This window comes from Cololabis saira, chromosome 2 (assembly GCF_033807715.1).
Source record: "Cololabis saira isolate AMF1-May2022 chromosome 2, fColSai1.1, whole genome shotgun sequence".
NCBI classification, from domain to species: domain Eukaryota; kingdom Metazoa; phylum Chordata; class Actinopteri; order Beloniformes; family Belonidae; genus Cololabis; species Cololabis saira.
In genome coordinates this window covers 975,505-995,525 of record NC_084588.1, presented here as the reverse complement: position 1 = coordinate 995,525, position 20,021 = coordinate 975,505, and the positions used below count along the sequence as shown (strand labels likewise).

Genomic DNA, 20,021 nt, shown 5'->3' with positions numbered 1-20,021 from the left:
AAGAAAAAGGGATCCGTTTTCAGACACTCTATCCGGCAAAACTCAAGGTTTTCTACGAGAGCGGTCAAGTAACATACAACAGCTCACAGGAGGCAGCGGATGACCTGAAGAAAAAGGGCTTAATCTCGGATACCAGCGGAGCGGAGGCCCGGGCGGAGGGTGCACCTGCGTCGGGAGGGAGACGGCTCCCGTGGGTGACAGCAGGTGCGGCGGCGGGCCGGGGCCGAGGCGTGCGCCTGCAGCGCATCCAGGACAAGCTCAAGGGGTTCAGGCGAGGGGAAGATGCTGAATGAAAACAACCAACAACTATAAATGACTGCGCGACTGGTAAAAAAAAAACAAAAAAAAAACCGGTAAGAATATATCTTGATGCCAGCTCGGACTGCGCTGTGAAATATAAATACAAATTAAACGAACTTTCCTTTCTAAGTTTAAACTGTATATTGATATAGACCGCAGCTGGGAGCCTATGTTGTTTTTATTTTATGTGGACTGCTCTGATTTCATTAAGTCAGAGATGTCGGTTTGCACTGAGAGGGGCCCCTTCACGGTTTAGGGCTTCCCCTCCCAAACTAGAAGTTGAGTTCATACTTCAGAGATGGAAGTCATTATTTTTTGATGTTTATATGTTTAGTTTCATTTTGATTTGCAGACAGAAGTTACAGTGTTCAGGTCATCCAGGGATGTTTAAATGTTCAGGTGAATCTTTTTCTCCTTTGTACTGTTTGAAATGCCCCATCAACATTATAACATAATTACACTGAATGTGAATGGGTTAAACAATCCTATAAAAAGAAGTAAAGCGATTGCCAAAGTAAAAAGGGAAAAACAAGACATAATTTTCTGGCAAGAGACACACCTCTCCAATGTTGAACATGAGAAGTTGCAAAAGATGGGATTTAAAAATTCATATTACTCTTCATTTGAAAAAGGAAGTGCAAGGGGAGTGGCGATATTAATTTCAAACAAAGTAAACTTCCAGTTCTCTTCACAGATCAATGATAAAGAGGGATGTTACTTACTGGTGAAAGGTTTAATTGATCACAAAGAAGTTACATTATTGAACGTCTACAGACCACCAGGAAATGATAAACAGCTGATCAAAAAGGTCTTTAACTTAATAAACACGGAAGTATCAGGCGTGTTGGTGTGTGGGGGAGACTGGAATATTCAACTTAATCCCTCCATTGACTCCTCAAACAAAACAAAAAAATTGAGATCCGAAGCAATACATATTCAAAAATTACTTAAAGAATTGGGCATGATAGACGTATGGAGAGAGTTACACCCGCTTAATAGACATTTTACTTTTTTCTCCCATCCGCATTCTGTATATTCAAGAATCGACTATTTTTTTATGTTTAATTCAGATCGACACAGGATTACTAAATGTAATATTGGGGTAAGGGATATTTCTGACCACGCAGGGGTATATTTAACACTGCACCTTGATAGTAAGCGCAAGGATACACTGTGGAGACTTAATACTTATCTTTTGAATGACCATCATTGCCAGAAATATGTAAAGGGAGAGTTTCAAGATTATTTGACTCATAATGACAATGGCGCAGTGTCTCCCAGCACACTGTGGGACGCTGCAAAAGCTGTCATTAGAGGTAAACTTATCATGTGGTCAGCTCAGAAGAAAAAGGAGAAAGAGAAACAAATTAAGGATCTGACTGAAAGGTTAAAGTTTCTGGAGAGTAAACATGTGGAATACAAGGATACTGAAGTTTTAAATCAGATTCAGGATACCAAACAATCTTTAAACAACCTGTATGAAAATCAGATAGAGAAGAGAGCCAAACTAATTAAACAAAATTTCTATGAGAACGGTGCAAAATCAAAAAAATTACTTGCTTGGAGAATCCGTAAACAACAGGCCGAGAGGTCTGTACATAAATTAAAAGATCCTCAGACCAATAAGATGTGTCATGACCTGGAAGACATACAAACCTGTTTTGAAAAATACTACGCAAAATTATACGCTCAGCCTCAGGCAGCTGAGTCAGCAGCCGTATCAAATTTTTTAGTGTCTTTGGACTTGCCATCTGTAGGAACAGAGCAGAATAAAATAATAACCCAGGAGATAACAGAAGAAGAAATAAACAATGCTATATCACGATTAAAAACGAATAAAATGCCAGGCACTGACGGCTACCCATCAGAGTGGTATAAAACCTTTAGAGAGATTATAATACCAGTTCTTAAGCAATGTTTTAATTATGTTCTTCAGGGTGGGGAGACTCCACCGTCCTGGAGACAAGCAGTCATTTCAGTAATCCCCAAAGCGGGTAAGGATAAAACAGAGTGCGGTTCTTATAGACCCATATCCGTTTTAAACATAGACTATAGATTATTTGCATCAATACTTGCAAAGCGAATGGAAAATATAATCCCAGATTTGATCGATACAGACCAAACTGGTTTTGTAAAAAACAGGCAGACACAGGACAATGTGAGACGGGCCCTCCACCTCATCGATCAGATGACAAACAATAACATGGAATCGATAGCTATAAGCCTTGATGCTCAGCAAGCTTTTGATTCGGTTCGATGGGAATATTTGTATTCAGTTCTTAGACGGTTTGGTTTTAACAACCAGGTAGTTGGATGTCTGAAATCTCTATACTACTCTCCTACAGCTAGAATTAAAATAAATGGGAATTTAACTAAATCAATCTCTCTTGAGAGGGGGTGTCGACAGGGATGCCCCCTCAGCCCCACACTTTTTGCGCTCTTTATTGAGCCACTAGCACAGGCAATCAGGGAAGACAGTGAAATAACAGGTATATTGATTGGAGATACACAACACAAAGCCTGTCTGTACGCGGACGACATTCTTGTGACGCTTAGCAACCCTAATGTTAGCTTACCCAAATTACTGTGTCTGCTTAAAGTATTCGGTTCATATTCCGGTTACAAATTAAACTTACAGAAAACCCAAACTCTTACCTTTAATTATGAACCACGGGACAATGTTTATAGATTGTGTAACTTTAAATGGAAAGGTGACAAAATCAAATACTTAGGAATACAAATACCAAGAGAGCTATCCGCCACCTATGAATATAATTATACTCCCATAACAGCTGATATTAAAGCTGATTTAAACCGTTGGTCTTTGTTACCAATGAATATGTATAATCGAATAGATGCTATAAAAATGAATATATTACCCAGACTGCTTTACCTTTTCCAATCACTGCCTGTTGATGTCCCTCCCAAACAATTCAGTGAATGGAATAGACTGATTTCAACATTTATTTGGGGAAAGCAAAGGCCCAGGATTCGTTTTCAGACATTACAACTGCCCAAGGACAGAGGAGGAAGGGCTTTACCCTGCTTAGAAGACTACTATAAAGCAGCACAATTACGTTTCTTGGTTTGCTGGTGTGATCCTACATATGATGCAACATGGAAAGACATTGAACAAAATCAAATAAATATACCTCTCCAATCTATATTGGGGGACAAATCCCTTCTGAAGAAACATCTGGACAAAGGAACTAAATGGATTGCAGTCCCCTTAAACATTTGGTATAAGGAATTTAAAGACCTACATTTTGAAAGAAATGCACGAAAATTACGCTGGGTGGCACATGACACGGAATTTACACCAGCTAAATTTGATAACAGATTTAAACTTTGGACAAATGCAGGTATGACTTCATACTGTACGATATCCTCCAATAGAGATTTAGATACCTTCGAACAACTCTCAAAAAAGTATGATTTCGAGAAATGTGATTTCTTCAGGTATCTTCAAATGAGACATCATTTCGAAACAAATATTAAAACTATTGGAGAGAAAGGAACGGGTTTGATTAAGATATTTACTGATGCATACAAAGGTAATTCTAATAGGAAATTGGTCTCAAAGATTTATTCATCTCTACAACTGGAAAGGGGTCTTTCCACTTTGTATGTAAAATTAAGGTGGGAGAAGGACGCTAACATAGCTTTGACTGAAGATGACTGGTCAAATGTATGTAGGACGATGTGTACAACATCAAGCTCTGACTTATGGAGGGAATACACCTGGAAAAACATTTTAAGGTTTTTTATAACCCCAAGTATTAAAAAAGCGCAAAGTAACAACCCTGAACAAGGTCAGTGCTGGAGAATGTGCAGTAACATGTCAGCTGGTCATTTTCACATTTTTTGGGAATGTCCAAACATATCTTCCTATTGGATAGACATAGTGAAAGAGATCAGATTTATAATCAGCTCAGAACTTATCTTCAATTTTAGTGCTATATATTTAGGAAATGTACCGACTGGACTGAATAAACAGGACAGATACCTCTTACAAATACTGTTAGTAGCTAGTAAAAAAGCAATAACCAGGAAATGGCTGAGTAAAGAATCTCCTACAATCCTTGAATGGATTGAAATAGTTAATGACATCTACAATATGGAACGATTGACTTTTTCTTTGAGACATGCTACCAAGAAAGGTGAAAAATACTGGGAAAAATGGAAGTCCTATTTGAACCTAAAATGATATTCTGTATATGTGAAGAAATATGTCATTGTTTTTGTATTTCCCCTCTGCACAAAAAGAATGGACTTTTGAGTTATGTAAGAATGGGAGACATCTTCCATCTTCCTACGGAACGCTTAGGATCTACAAGAAAAGAGTAAAGGCTCTAAAATCCTCTAGCACCCCAACCTGCACACATGGACACTAAGGACCCAGTACATTTTGATAAAAATGTAACCCGGACCCATTCAATCTTGTTTTAACAACATGCATTTCTATACACCTGTGATGACCCTGTCTGTCTTATGTTTAGTTTTTGTTGAAAAACTAAATAAAAATAAAATATAAAAAAAAAAAAAAAAAAAAAGAAAAACTTTGCATAAGATGTTTCCAGCCGGAGTCATAAGGGCGAATGAAAAGGGGTGGCTGGATGAAGGGATGATGATCAAGTGGCTGAGACAGGTCTGGAAATTCGGATTGGCGCAGCTGAATTAGCGGAGCTCTTTAATGCAGAAACAGAGGATGAGGACTTTGAAGGGTTTGATTAATGTAAAAAATGAAATTAAGTACAATCAAACTTAGGGCTGCAACGATTCGTCGACGTTGTCGACAAAAATCGATAATCAAAATTGTCGACAATGAATTTCATTGTCGACAATAGTCGCCAGACGTGTTTTTCCAACGGAGTGAGGCATCTCACTTCAATACAATCTCTGCAGAGAGTCGCGCATGCGTGATAGCGTCTCTGCCGAGCGGTAGCGAGTAAACAATAATGGCCGCGTCCCGTCCTGTAGCAGCTGCATGTAACAAAACTTCTAAAGTTTTGGAGCCTTTTAGCCTCGATACGGTAAATAAAAAGATGACTTGCAAGGTTTGCAAAGCAGACCTTGCTTATCACGGGAGCACGTTGGTAATGCAAGCATTTGAAGAGAAAGCACGTCGGGTCTGGGTGACGGGTTTCAACAAATGATACACCAGTTCAACCCAGAGCACGTCCTGCCATCCAGAACCCATTTCACCCACTTGATACAGAAAAAATATGAGACGTTTTATTTTATTTTTTATAGAAACACATTTGGCTGTTCTTAAAAAATGAAGAATAATGGACAGAGGTTTATTTATTCATGGATTTATGTCTGACTGATCAGTGTGCCTGTCCTTGGTTTTAAATAGGACATTTTATTAATTTTTTGTATGAACAGCGGCAAAGTTGAATAAAATATCTACAGGACTGTCTCAGAAAATTTGAATATTGTGACAAAGTTCTTTATTTTCTGTATTGCAATTAAAACAACAAAAATGTCATACATTCAGGATTCATTACAAATCAACTGAAATATTGCAAGCCTTTTATTATTTTAATATTGCTGATTATGGTTTACAGTTTAAGATTCACAGAATATTCTAATTTTTTTAGATAGGATATTTTAGTTTTCTTAAGCTGTAAGGCATGATCAGCAATATTAAAATAATAAAAGGCTTGCAATATTTCAGTTGATTTGTAATGAATCCAGAATGTATGACATTTTTGCATTACAGAAAATAAAGGACTTTATCACAATATTCAAATTTTCTGTCAGTCCTGTATTTTTCATTGAAGTACCCATCTTTCTCGTGTTTATTATAATTTGCCACATAATTAAAGCGACATACTAAATTTAAGAAAAAATTACTAATTACCCGATTAGTCGACTAATCGTTTCAATAGTCAATAGTGACTTGTCGACTATTAAAATAGTCGTTAGTTGCAGCCCTAATCAAACTAAGTTTTGCTCCCGCTCTATTTTTAAATAAGCACACTTGTGTGCTTGTGTGTGTGTTCTGCAGCGGGTGTGTGTGTTTTGCCGCACGTGTGTGCAGCTCCGTGTTTGTAGACTGCGCGTTTTGGGTCGGTGCGCCGTATGTGTGTTTTGAAACCAAAAATTACACACAAAACTGAGGGTGCGCCTTTTCACACAGTGCGCTGTATGGTCGTGAAAATACGGTACAAGTTACATTCGAGAAAATTTCAGTGAAAATGTATTTCTATGATATTTGGCAACCAATAGCAGCTAAATTCTAAATAATATGCATTGTATGTATTTTATGTACACACTTTGAAACCCCTCCTGTTGTCTTGTAACGCCCTCCCTTTGTTGTGTTTATATTTGGGAGTTGCTTGTTATACGTGTATTTCTTTATGTTGGTAATAAATGTAAAAAAAAAAATCAAATGAAACGGCACAGCTATTGATTTGTTCCTGTGTTCCCGCTCTTTTGTTCCAGTGGTATTTTGAACGTCCACCCGAGCCTGCTGCCGCGGTGGCGAGGGCCCGCTCCCATCTTCCACACCATCCTGAACGGTGACGAGGTGACGGGAGTCACCGTCATCCAGATCCTCCCGTCCAGGTAAACACAGGAAAAGCTTCCATTTGATTTATTACAAAAGTTAAGAAATGTGTGAAATATTTGTGTAATGAATGACTGTGCACAGGGAGGAGGATAGGATTAATTATGTAGATTAGGGATGCCCCAATACTTTTTTTTCACATCGAGTACGAGTATTTGAATTTGTGCACTTGCCGATACAGAGTACCGATACGATACTTCTACTACAAAAATAACTAGGCTAAAAATGCAATGAAAAATGCAATGAATTGGAAGACAGGTTTTATTTGCAACAGATAAATTCAATAAAAATAAATAAAATGAGTAGAATAACTATTTTTAACAGAACTCAGCCGGCTGGGCTTTCCTCCGCGGCCCGGGCAGTGCCCCCGCCACGCGCCGCGCCGACAGCCCGCTGAGTCCCAACACGACCCATAGGGATGGGAATTGATAAGGTTTTTCCGATTCCGATTCCATTTTCGATTCTGCTTAACGATTCGATTCTTTATCGATTCTCTTATCGATTCTCATTTGGAAAAAAGGAGAACAAACAATTTTAGTATCAACTTTGTTTTATATCTTTGAACAAAAAAATATAAGTGAGGTCTTAAGATGCCCCCAGCCTTGGGCTCCTCGATGGTGCCAGGGGGTCCCCACAAAATTATTTGTAATATAAAATATGTATTTAATATAAAATAATAATAATAAAATAAATATTCTTCTGTAGAAATTAATTAAATACAACAAATTATTTTGTGGCAATTACACAAGAATGTCCAGTAACATGTTCAGCACCACAAACTTAGTCACTGCTGGTAACATTCATCTATTCTGGCCTGATACCCTTCCCTGCCTTGATGAAAGGAGAATCTAGTGGTAGATGCTCTTTAACTTCTCCATAGATGAGCTGATGCGCTGCAGCTCTGTCAGCAACGCTCTCCGACGGAGAGCGCCCGGCACGTCCGCGTGGCCGAGCGCGCAGCTATTCAACCACACGCCGGCTGACTCCGCGCTCCCAGCGCATCAGCCGGCCGAGTCCTAACAGTTTCCCCCCTTTGTTGAAATGTCCACATTGCAAGTATTGGCGCCCTGTTGTCATCCTTTTTGGTAAAATGTAACCAAACCTTTGAGCGTTTATGCCGCTTTGTCCCCGTGTTTTCCTGCTGGGCGCGAATGCGCATGTTGTGCAACGTGCTTGGTGACGTCATTCGCGCCCACTGGAATCGATAAGGGAATAGTTTGCGAAAAAGGCAAACGATTCCAAGGAATTGAAACACTGAGAACTGGTTCTCAACAAGAACCGGTTCTCCATTCCCATCCCTAATGACCCGTGGGTCGTCTCTTGCAGTCGTCTGTCTCTTTTGCAGAACCTGAGCTAATGTTGGCTGTTGTGTTCTTGCAGTAGCATTAGTAACCTCCGTATACTCAGCTTTATGATGCGTCTTGAGATGTTTTATCAAGTTGCTGGTATTAAACAACGTATTCTCCTTCCCTCCTCTTGACATCTTAGCAGCACGTAGCTGCAGTCTACCTTGCTTCTGTCGTCCTCCCTCATTTTGAAATATGTCCACACTGCTGACGTCCCGCTGCATTAATTGTCGCTATCTTGCCTGAAACGGCGCTGCCAGTCTCACTTATGTATCGCTCTCTTCTCATCAACACGCTAAGCTTAGCCGACTGGCGGCTATAGGAACAGCTGGCTGAGCAGCGGCGGCTCGGCGGCTGCTCCGCTGCCAGACTGCAACATCTCCCCCACTAACCTGTAACTACAACAACAACCTACCAAATAACTGTCCATCAAATGTTACTTGCCAAATGTATTCTGATGATGCAGTTGTCTATGTATATGCTAAAACAAGACATCAAGCTGCACAATATTTATCAGCTGCCACGTCTAATGTGTCAAACTGGCTGCAACTTTCTCATTTACACCTTAATGTATCAACGACTGTCTGTCTGTTTTGAGTAAGTGCTGATATAACTCCTGATGTATTTGTACATGGAACAAAACTTGAGGTTGTACAGGAGTTCAAGTATCTGGGAATCATGATAGACTCACAGTTACGCTTCAAACAACAAATAAAAAGATCTATGAATCAAATACAATTTAATCTCTCTAACTTCAGATACATTAGTGTTTTGGGAGAAATATCACTTAGGTTCGAGAGCGATCGGCTGTACAAAAATGAATCAGACACACTCGCTTTTGCTATAATGAATACATTTATTAGCAAGCAAGCAGTGCAAACAAAAGACTCACACACAACTGCCCTTTGCTAGGATAACTCTGTGTCAAGTTATCCCCCGCAAATCACAGAGCAACATACAATCACATAGGGGCTTGGCCTAAACTCTTACCTTAACACTGGTAAGTATTGGGGGAGCCGGAACAGTCCAGGCAGAGCAGCCATCAAAAACCCCGGCTGGGCGTTGTGCACTCCGACCCACAGCAGACTCTCACTGAACTTCCAGCTGCCCCCCGTCTTTATACCTTTCTCGCGGAGGGGGTTGCCCCTTCAACCCCCGCCTGCCAGTTCTCACGCTAAAGCCTGGCCCACACGGGACTGAGCTTCCCGTGTGAACCAAGCGCCTCTCTCACGGTTACAATAAACAACAGGTGCATAGCTGATATGACTGTTTTGAGAATGACGGACATGAAGTAGTATCGGTGCGTGGTATTGGAGAATTTTTGCGAGTACGAGTATATGAGAGCGGTATTGGTATCAGGGCATCCCTAATCTAGACATTAATTATCTTCTAGACATCTGTCTTTACTAACCAAGACACTGCTAGATTTGATTAATTTATCAATTTGTGGTGTTCTTTCCAAAGAAACAGATGCTGTAACTTTGAGATATTTAATTTCCACAATTTCTTCTTTTGGCTTCATTTGAGTTCATCCTGTTATTTTCCAGTTCAGCAGCGTGTGCTGTGACGGGGGCTTTGTATAATCAACCTCTCGAGAAGGATCTGCAGTAGGTGCAGTGTCCTACTAAAGAATAACTGCATATAAAGCTGATTATGATGAGGAAAACTTCTGCGCTCAAGTGCCCTTTTGTAAACATGTGTGCGTGGAAGCGTGCAAAAGTGGTGGCAACAAAGAAAATTGACAGGACTGGTTTTTTCTTTAAGTTTAAGCTAAATGTAACAGTTGTCTAACAGTTTGCTGCAGGCACTCTAATGAAACTGTAACAAAAGGATAACTAATAAGAGTAAACTGCTGATGAATAAAAACTGTTCCTATCCCAGGTTTGATACGGGCCCCATCCTGAACCAGGAGCGCCATCACATCCCCCAATGTTGTACTGCCGATGAGCTCGGAGCTGCTCTCGCTACTAAAGGAGCACATTTGGTGATTAATAATGTATAATACATTCTATCACAATATAACGTACATAAATATAATGCATACAAGAAACAGTAATGCTATTTGTAATCTTGATTTCAGCTAATTGACACATTGAGGACCCTCCCTGAGAAAATCGCCAGCAAGAGGGAACAAGGACAGATGGGTGCAACGTTTGGTGCGTTGGACTCAATTGCATTGACACTCAAAATAAAAGAGAACAGCTTTCTCAATTTGGATTGAATTTTTTGATCACAGCCCCTAAAATTAACCCGCCCATGAGCTGGCTGGTGTGGGAGGAGCAGACCTGTGAGGACGTCGCGCGGCTGTATCGGGCCATCGGAACCCGGGTAAGGAGAATGAATGAAGTGGGAGAACACGCCAACGCTGGGCTGGGGGAAGGCTTGGCAGTTAGAAACACAGCTCAAATCACTGACGACATCTGACGTGCAATCCCTGGGGGGTTTCAGCGGTTTGACTAGTTCCTGGACTGCTGATTTAAATGTTAGCGTTTCTCAACTTTCCACTGTAAAGTAACCCAACAGAAACCCAGGACACCAACACATTCAGAGAGAGGGGACTGGTGTGGGTCCGGTTGGGGATCAGGACCAAGTGAAATAACAGGATAACAGAAATATGTGTGTCAGAAAGCCAAGAAGAAGAAAAGAATGTGAGCGTTTCTCTCATAATCAACCAGATGAGTCCAGGTGGGGGTTTTGAGAGCTGGCCTAGGGCAAGGTCAAGGTCAATGTCAAGGTCAGTCCAGGTGACACAGAGGGCAGAACATGAGTAGAGATTGACATAAGGGATAGATGGATACAATATGTAGGTAGGATATATATGGATATATTGAGTTGTATTGTACGTACAGTATTTGGGTATCTATATCTCTATTAATTGTACTGATTTGTAGTTATATGTAGATATGTCGATATATAGATTTATAGTAAATTTTATGTATATAATTGGAGGTAAATATATGAACCAGTTTATATATAGCATATCTACTCTTATATAGTTATTCAAGTACAGTATATTGTTATAAGACTGCTGTCTATTGTTCTCTATTGTAGTATTATAGTAAAGTAATGATAATGTAATACTATGCATTATAATTACTTCTATTAGTACATACATACATAGTAGCACAACTTACTGCTGGGCATTTGTTCTGTTTTCTTTTGTTTGCTTTGATTTGTTTTTATTTTGACTATATTTATATGTACATATAATTGAGTAATATATCCAGGGCTGCACATAACTATTTTGGTCTGGTGCTCAGAGGAGCCCCTGGATATGTGACTTGGGCCTCCAAAAACGCGGTGACCCGTCTCGCCGGATCGATAAAAGAGGGATGCAGGAATAAGTTATAGGCGAAACGATATTTATTCACTTATAAAGATGAATTAACAAATTATGGTGCGTGTTAGTCTGTAGAGTCAGTATAAAAGTTACAGTTTTTATCGGCCAGATTGGAATGCTCATGGCATATTTTGCACCTAGGGTTGCCAACTTTCAGAAATAGAAATAAAGGACGCCCCGATTTCAGCAGCGCAGGAGACAAAAAAAAGCCCCAAAACTTCTAAACTGCATAAAAATGTGTTTATTTTATATGAAAAAACGTGTTCTTTAATAGCATTGAACTTGCATCACTGTACAGACAGCCAACCATATAGCAGCTGAAATAGCCTCCTATGCTCTGTATGTCCACATCAGCCAAGGTGTAGAATATTGCTTCAGGTGAAGAATATGGTGTAAAAGTTAACTTATTTCAATAATTCAACTAGAATTTGGTGTAAAAGTGAATTTATTTCAATAATCAACTAGAATATGGTGTAAAAGTTAATCTATTTCAATAATTCAACTTAAAAGGTGAAACTAATATATTCCCCAGTCTTATTACATGCAAAGCAAGATATGTTGAACCTTTACTTGTTATAATTTTGATGATGGAATTGTTTATTGATTTCATAAATTAATTTATTTTTTATTTGGGGTTTTCATAAACTGTGAGCCATAATCAGAGAGCAGCGTCTTGCTGCTGCAGAAACTGCTGCACGCAGTGACGGACACTGGCTGATTTATGGTTCCGCGTTGCACCAACGCAGAGCTTACGGGGTAGGATACGCGGGAACGCGAACGTACGGTGCGCGTCGCCGCGTAACATCATGCAGCCACTTCTCGGCGTTTTCTGTTGGATTCGGGTAGTGGTTCAGTTTGCCGTCTCTTTGTATTTGGTGGTGGTGGAACGCCAAAATGATTACTTAATGGCGCTTGCTTCTTGGACATTTTCACGAGACATGTCGGGGTTTGTTCAGTAAAGCTGATCCTTACCTCTTTTCCTCCCCATCCACCGCCGCAACGAGTATGGAGGGGGAGTAAGGACGCGCTGTGATTGGCCAGTACCAACTTTGAGTGGCAGTTCTGGGGAAAAGCTCTCCCAATAGATTTTTTTAATATTAGTATTCCGGTCTGGCCACAACCAATAATATGAGCCCCAGCTATTGGTACGCAAAAGCGCTTCACAGCACAAGATTGACAGCGCACTGTGGATTTTGACGGCGCATGCGCTCTGGCGGCCCACTTATGTGCAGCCCTGATTATATCACTGTATAGAACAGTTATTAAAGTAGATATGGGTGTTTTATAAGTAAGTTTATTGAAACTCTTACTATATGTAAGAATGTATGTAAATTCAGGGGTAGGACTGGAGGAGTGGTTACTTCATTCCTACTCCGTTTTGAGCATGTTGGTGGATCCGTGAACTATTATTATATGAAGTGCTGTACATATATATTTTTTTTTTTATTTTTATTTTTTTTAACTTTTTTGTACTTTTTTATCATGCATGTTCGAAATAAAATCTTCAAATCAAATCACAATGGGTTACCGAGGTCACGAAGAGTGTTACCCTTCAAAAACATAACTGAAGGTTAAAGTACCCCCCCCCCCCCCCCCCCCCCCCCCCTTATAAAAGATGAAATATAACCTGCAAAGGTTCAGTCTTTATTTTGCCGTTTGAATTAAACTTTTTTCTTCTTTTTACTCATTGACCTGATTTTTTGGTATAGCCTTACAGATAAGACAAGAACATATGTATAATATTGAAAAAGGTTCTTTAGCCTCATCACTTGTGGTGACTGATGACCATACATCTGCTAATGGCTGAAATGTATCATTCCAGCTTAATTTCTGTTCAGTTTGAGTTACGGAGACCGGTGATGTCACTGCAGTAATCCTTCTCTCTCTCCAGATACCTCTGAAGACTCTTTGGATGGGCAGAACAATAAAACTTCTCGATTTTGTTGGAAAATGTTGTGTATCAGGCAAGTTCGTTAAAGACACATGAACAGATTTGTTGGTACCCCACAAATAAAGACACACCTGCACCGCTGGCTTAAATAACTGACAAATCTCTCTCCATCCATCCATCCATCCATCCATCCATACATCCATACATACATACATACATACATACATACATACAGCCGTCTGGGAGATTTGCGATCCCTGTGCAAAATGGCTCGGGGGGGGGGGGGGGGGGGGGGGGGGGGGGGGCGGGGGATCTCGACATTGTGTGACAGTTTGTTCCACACTCCACCCGTCTGGATCAGAGCAGCTTGTGTCAATGAGCTTGGTCTGACACAGACACACGCAGCTGCGCAGCGACATCCATCAGCAAGCACATCATTGCACATATATTTATTGATATGCACAGACTTCTCTTATTACGTTATTATATCCTGTTTTAAAAGAAAAAAAAAAAAAAAAAAAATTTCCATTTTCCCCTGAAGCCGAGGTGCTGTACCCAATTGACGCCCCTGCATCCAAGAATGTCATATCCACTTGGTCAGAATGGAAGCACCCTCAGGGCTCTGGCCCTAATGAGTGTAGGATTCACTCACAATTAAATATGTGTCATCGTGCATGATACACCTGCACAAAATAGACCCGATTGGAATCGGGAATTGGTGTGGTTGACCGGCCGGTTACTAGTCAGTCCGGACACACATCTGTCCCCGGCTGGTTAATCAGTGCATCATTTCTCTAGACAGCTTCTTGTTTGCTGTCAGTGCATTCAACACCCAGACACAACACACTGCTGTGATCTGGAGCTCCTGGCCACAGGCTCCTAAAGTCCTAAGTTTATTGTTTTAAGATTTTCAGGGCATCCATTTTTTGGAATAGTTCTCTAGTAATAACATTCTGACTTGTTTTGACCCTGAGTTTTCATTTATCATACAGATCAAAGGAAAACACCCATTCCTGGCTCTGTGTGCTTTGTCAAGGAGTCTGGTACTCTGGCCATCTGCTGTAAGGTTTGTGTTCATCTCATTTATTATTATTTCCTATGCTGTTCTTTCTCTTTATATTTTGCTACCTTGCAATCTGGTGTTTAAATGGACTTGTGTTGTGGTTGTATGTATCATTTGATCAATACATTTTTAAGTAATAAACAAACATATGTCAACAAAACATGTTCCCTGTTGCACGACTGCATCATTACTCAGGACAGAGGTTTCTGGCTTCATAGATGAAACATTGATTTGTCGATGCCCTCTTCCTTGTCTATGACCCCTCAAAAGAGCCTGATACGCTGGAGTTGAGCCATCTGCTTACCAGAGCGCACATTGCCCTCCTGTTTTGTTCTTTCTGATATACAAAAGCTTTTGTTTTCAAAACCATTCAACCTCCTTTTACTGCATCTCTGAGAGCAGACACAGTCTTGGATGTAGATTAGATTAGATAGTCCTTTATTCATCCCTCAGTGAAATTCCCTTTGTGCAGCAGCAGTACGCTCAATACACATATGCCGCAAAAGAGGGATAACAAGTAAAAAATATATAATTACAAAATATAAACAGTATATACAGCGGAATAAAATAAAAATAGTGCAAAAAAAAGCAGGTAGGATGTTTATGAGGTAGACTGATATTGCACATGTTAGTATTGTCCATTACTACTGAGAGCAGGCCTGGTTGGGGAGTCTGATGCAGCGTGGAGGAAGGACCTGCGATGCCTCTCGGTGGTGCATCGTGGGTGATGAAGCCGGTCACTGATGGAGCTCTCCAGGGCTCTGACAGTCTCATGAAGGGGTGGGAGACATTGTCCATGATGGAGGACAGCTTAGCCACCATCCTTCTCTCCCTCTCATTTTGCAATGTTTGGATTTCAATCTCCTCCTGTCCAGCATCCAAGTTGAAAGTTGAACTTAGTTGCTTAGACATGAATGTAAAGGACTGGAGATGAATGACATCCATGGCTCATGTTGATGGAAGTTACAAAACCTGTTCTCAAACTCCTGCCCTTGCTCGTTTATACTTCAGATAACTGTCCTGCAGCTTTATCAAGAGTCGCAGATGCAGAAGCAGCGTCACTCAGCACTGGCTGCACAGAAGGAAAGTGCAACATTTCTTTTCCCTGTAAATGGAAAGAAACAAATGTCCGTCTTGGCTTTAAATGCATTCAAAGCGCCTTTCATATCAGCAGCAGTCTTACCTTGGCCTTGAAGCTCCCAGTTCACATGGGTCAGTTTCTCAGTAACGTCCGTTTAAAAATGCAGGACCCTCCATTGGCGAGGCATCTTGTCCTCTGGAGCTGAGCCGTTGGATGTCTGTGTTTAGGAACAGGTCGCTACATTCAGCTGACAGCTCCTCCAAAAGCACCTTGAATATACAGTGCTGGTGGACGTGCAGTGGTAATGAAGGCATTTTGGGAAGTCTGTGACTACGTTTACATGCAGTCAAAATTTGGGTTAAGGTCAATATTCCGGTTACTGAAACATTGGGAATATTCCGTTTACATGGTAATTAATCATTTGGGATATCTGGATCAAACCAGGGACGCACGGAGAACGTCATGACGCAACTCCCGTCATTTCCGCTTCTTCTTCCTGTATCCAAATTCAAAACAACAACAACAAGCAGCACGGCGGATAACGAACAGCCCAGTAGAGGGCGTTTTGTTTCTTGGCCCTGTAGTTCGCCTTTTTCAGCGTCTTCCAGCGGAGCTTGATCTGGTCTGGCGTTTGTACAAATGCTGCTTCGCGCAACTTTTCTCTCACCTTCTTGTAAATCTTCTATCCCGGTACTTTCTACCGTCTACAAATGCAGAAATGTTCATATCCTTCATTACATTTCTGAAGTGATTAGTCTCCTCCTGGTCTTGGTTTCTCCGTGTTTATAAGAACTTCCTGGACTCAAAAGACCAGGATTCCTTGCGAAAAGAACATGCACAGAAAACAAATTCCTGTTCCTTTTGATGGGAATATCCCGTTAGGCTAAACATGACCAAATATTCGGGTTTTAAAAGGAGTAACCCAGGGGTAATATTGGGGTTTTTGAAAACCGGAATATGAGCAAATTTGGGTTATTCAAAGGGGTTATTGGTGTTTACATGGCCGTGTAACCGGGTTATTGCTAATATTCCGGTTAGAAAAGGGTTATTGATGCATGGAAACAGTGGGCAGTGAAGCCTGAATGATGGCCCGTCATAGCGGGGGCCCTGTCTGAAGCTGTTTACAGCGTTGTAGATATCAACTCCTCTCATTGTCTTCTTCAGAGGTAGTAGTGGTAGAGAAATCATCAAACACCATCCTGATGAACCATTCGCTGAGATGTACTGCTGTTGTCCACTGACCCATCACACTGGATGCTAAACCACCTGCATTTCACCAGATCCCAGTCCAGCTGATCTTTCAAGTCCTCAGACCTTAAACACGGTGTTTGCATCTTCTGTCATTGCTTCTTTGCAATTCTCTGAAATCTGAAATCTGAAAATGGCTTCTTCTTTCCTGATTTTTGTTACCTTTCCATCGGCTTTGTGAAACAAGTCTTTAAAGCTGCCTTTAAATCAGGCATTTTCTGGCTAAAGTGCATGCCGGGTGGGTAGTTGGCGTGGAAACTTTAGTGCTGCATTGTGCCACTTTGCTGTGGCCACTGTCACTGTTTTGGGCTAAAAACTGCACGTAGCTCCGCGTTGGCTACCTCTAGCCTACACAGAGCCCCACTGAGCACTGTTTCCAAATATAATGCCATTACATTTTTATTACCTTGTTTTTATATGTATTTTTTATGTATCAAGGTTTTTCATGTTGGTCCAGTAATTGAATTTACAGTTTCTGCTCTTTTTCAGGATGGTTGGGTAGGGTTCAGGACAGTCCTCTTGAAAAGAAGACTGACAGCAGCTGATTTCTATAATGGCTACCTTCATCACACATTTAAGAAGAACACGCCCGACGGAGCAGCTGAAGGATATTTTGTCAGTACAACTGGAGGGACTAAGAATCTTCAGAAGAGAGAGAACACAACATTGTGATATTAATAAGTAATATTCTTACTTAATGTGCTAACGGCTTAATCATGAATTTGTTCCATTATTTGTTTTAAGATTTCTACATCAAATTTATTGTATTATTGTATTTATACTCCACACCTGTGAATAAATATTAGGTGGCTGACCAAAATCTTTTTCTTTGTTTTTTTTAAATCATCTTTTAGATGACGGTCAAGCCCTCTGGTAAAAACTTAAAAGCTTCCCAATTTAGCGTCGACCATGTGTTTAGATTGAACAAATGAAGTTATGAGCCAATCCTATATAATCTCTAGGAGGAGTTCGTTAAAGTACGAGGCCTGGAAATGACCAGAATTCATGAAAAATTACATTTTCTGTTCAAAATGTGTGAGTTAGAGCAAGGGTCCAGGGAACTTTTTTGTTGGACTTTGTCTGATACAATAGACACAAAATGTAATTGCTGTAGGTCAAAGCATATTGTGGGGCTCATTGTGATAGGTGGCGCTATCGAGCCCATTCTCGTCGGCCCATACCCGTTGCCCGTAAAATACGTAATTCTTCACGACACCTCAAGTGTGTGCAAAATTTGAGTTTTCGAGCATGTTAAGGCCTCCAAAAAGGCAATTTATTTAGTGGAATAATAATAATAGTAATAATAATAATAATAAAAATAATAAAAACATCCATCCATCCATCCATCCATCCATTTTCTTCTTTTACCCCAGACACTTCCTCCATCTCTTCCTCCAGCTCTTCCTCCATCTCTTCCTCCAGGTCTTCCTCCAGCTCTTCCGAGGGGAGTCCAAGACGTTCCCAGGCCAGCTGAGAGACATAAGCCCCTTTCACACAGAGATTCCGCAATATTGGTGTAAAGAAGTCCTGCCAATACGCCGCCTTTGTTGGTTCACACAGAACCATACAACGCCGGCATAACGCCGCTCCCGTCTGTAAATTCACACAGCATGCCGGCGTTCCGCAATCAGAGGCGTGACGACAGCGTCAGCGTCTAGCGGCATGCCGGCATGCCGGCTGTGTCATTCACACAGACCCCGTTTCGGCTCTGTGACTACCTCCGCTGCCGGCTTATTGGTGGGGCCACTTGGCCCCCCCATTCCGCCTCCGTGACTTTCACACAGAACAGCGAGGCGGCTTAAAGGCGCAACGTTCCCGCCTCGAACTGGCTGTGTGAAAGGGGCTATAGTCTCTCCAGCGTGTCCTGGGTCTTCCCCGGGGTCTCCTCCCGGTGGGACATGCCTGGAACACCTCCCTAGGGAGGAGGGACATGCCTGGAACATCTCCCTAGGGAGGAGGGACATGCCTGGAACTCCTCCCTAGGGAGGAGGGACATGCCTGGAACTCCTCCCTAGGGAGGAGGGACATGCCTGGAACTCCTCCCTAGGGAGGAGGGACATGCCTGGAACACCTCCCTAGGGAGGAGGGACATGCCTGGAACACCTCCCTAGGGAGGAGGGACATGCCTGGAACTCCTCCCTAGGGAAGAGGGACATGCCTGGAACTCCTCCCTAGGGAGGAGGGACATGCCTGGAACACCTCCCTAGGGAGGCGTCCAGGAGGATCCGGTACAGATGCCCAAGCCCCCTCAGCTGACTCCTCTCAATGTGAAGGAGCAGCGGCTTGACTCCGAGCTCCTCCCGGGTGACCGAACTCCTCACCCTATCTCTAAGGGAGCGTCCAGCCACCCTGCAGAGGAAACTCATCTCTAAGGGAGCGTCCAGCCACCCTGCGGAGGAAACTCATCTCTAAGGGAGCGTCCAGCCACCCTGCGGAGGAAACTCATCTCGGCCGCTTGTATCCGTGATCTTATCCTCGGTCACTACCCAAAGTTCATGGCCATAGGTGAGGGTAGGTGCGTAGATTGACCGGTAAATCGAGACCTTCACCTTTCGACTCAGCTCCTTCTTCACCACAAGGGTCCGGTACATCGACCGCATAACTGTGGACGCTGCCGATCCGTCTGTCAATCTCCCGCTCCATCGTTCCATCACTCGTGAACAAGACCCCGAGATACTTGAACTCCTCCACCTGAGGCAGGACTTCTCCACCCACACGGAGAAGGCACGCCACCCTTTCCTGGTGGAGAACCATGGCTTCGGTCTTGGAGGTGCGGATTCTCATCCCTGCCGCGTCGCACTCGGCCTCAAACCACCCCAGCACATGCTGAAGGTCCTGGCCCAATGAAGCCAACAGGAGAACATCATCCGCAAAAAGCAGAGATGAAATCCTGTGGTTCCCAAACCGGATCCCCTCCGGCCCCTGGCTACGCCTAGAAATCCTGTCCATAAAAATTATGAACAGGACCGGTGACAAAGGGCAGCCCTGCCGGAGTCCAACATGCACCGGGAACAAGTCTGATCTACTGCCGGCAATGCGGACCAGACTCCTGCTCCGATCATACAGAGACCGGACAGCCATTAAAGGGGACCTATTATGGCATTTAATGTATATTTTAAACAGGCCTTGAATGTCTTAAAAACAATCTAAAACTTGTTTTTTCTACATAAATCAGAAA

General features: G+C 42.0%; 1 protein-coding gene across 3 annotated transcripts in view; it reads left to right on the top strand.

Moving 5' to 3' along the window:
• Window positions 1–17,784, top strand: part of mtfmt (mitochondrial methionyl-tRNA formyltransferase) — a 29,125-nt gene extending 11,341 nt beyond the window's left edge. Inside the window, exons 4-10 of one of the 3 annotated variants that reach the window (XM_061735727.1) lie at window positions 6,751–6,873; window positions 10,102–10,216; window positions 10,301–10,376; window positions 10,457–10,548; window positions 13,452–13,524; window positions 14,444–14,517; window positions 17,333–17,784. In XM_061735727.1, coding sequence (XP_061591711.1) covers window positions 6,751–6,873; window positions 10,102–10,216; window positions 10,301–10,376; window positions 10,457–10,548; window positions 13,452–13,524; window positions 14,444–14,517; window positions 17,333–17,515 — 736 coding nt within the window. In that variant the 3' untranslated portion in view covers window positions 17,516–17,784. The remainder of the gene's footprint in view (window positions 1–6,750; window positions 6,874–10,101; window positions 10,217–10,300; window positions 10,377–10,456; window positions 10,549–13,451; window positions 13,525–14,443; window positions 14,518–17,332) is intronic. The other 2 variants (XM_061735709.1, XM_061735718.1) reach the window with 2 other exon arrangements.
• Window positions 17,785–20,021: the final 2,237 nt, after the last annotated feature.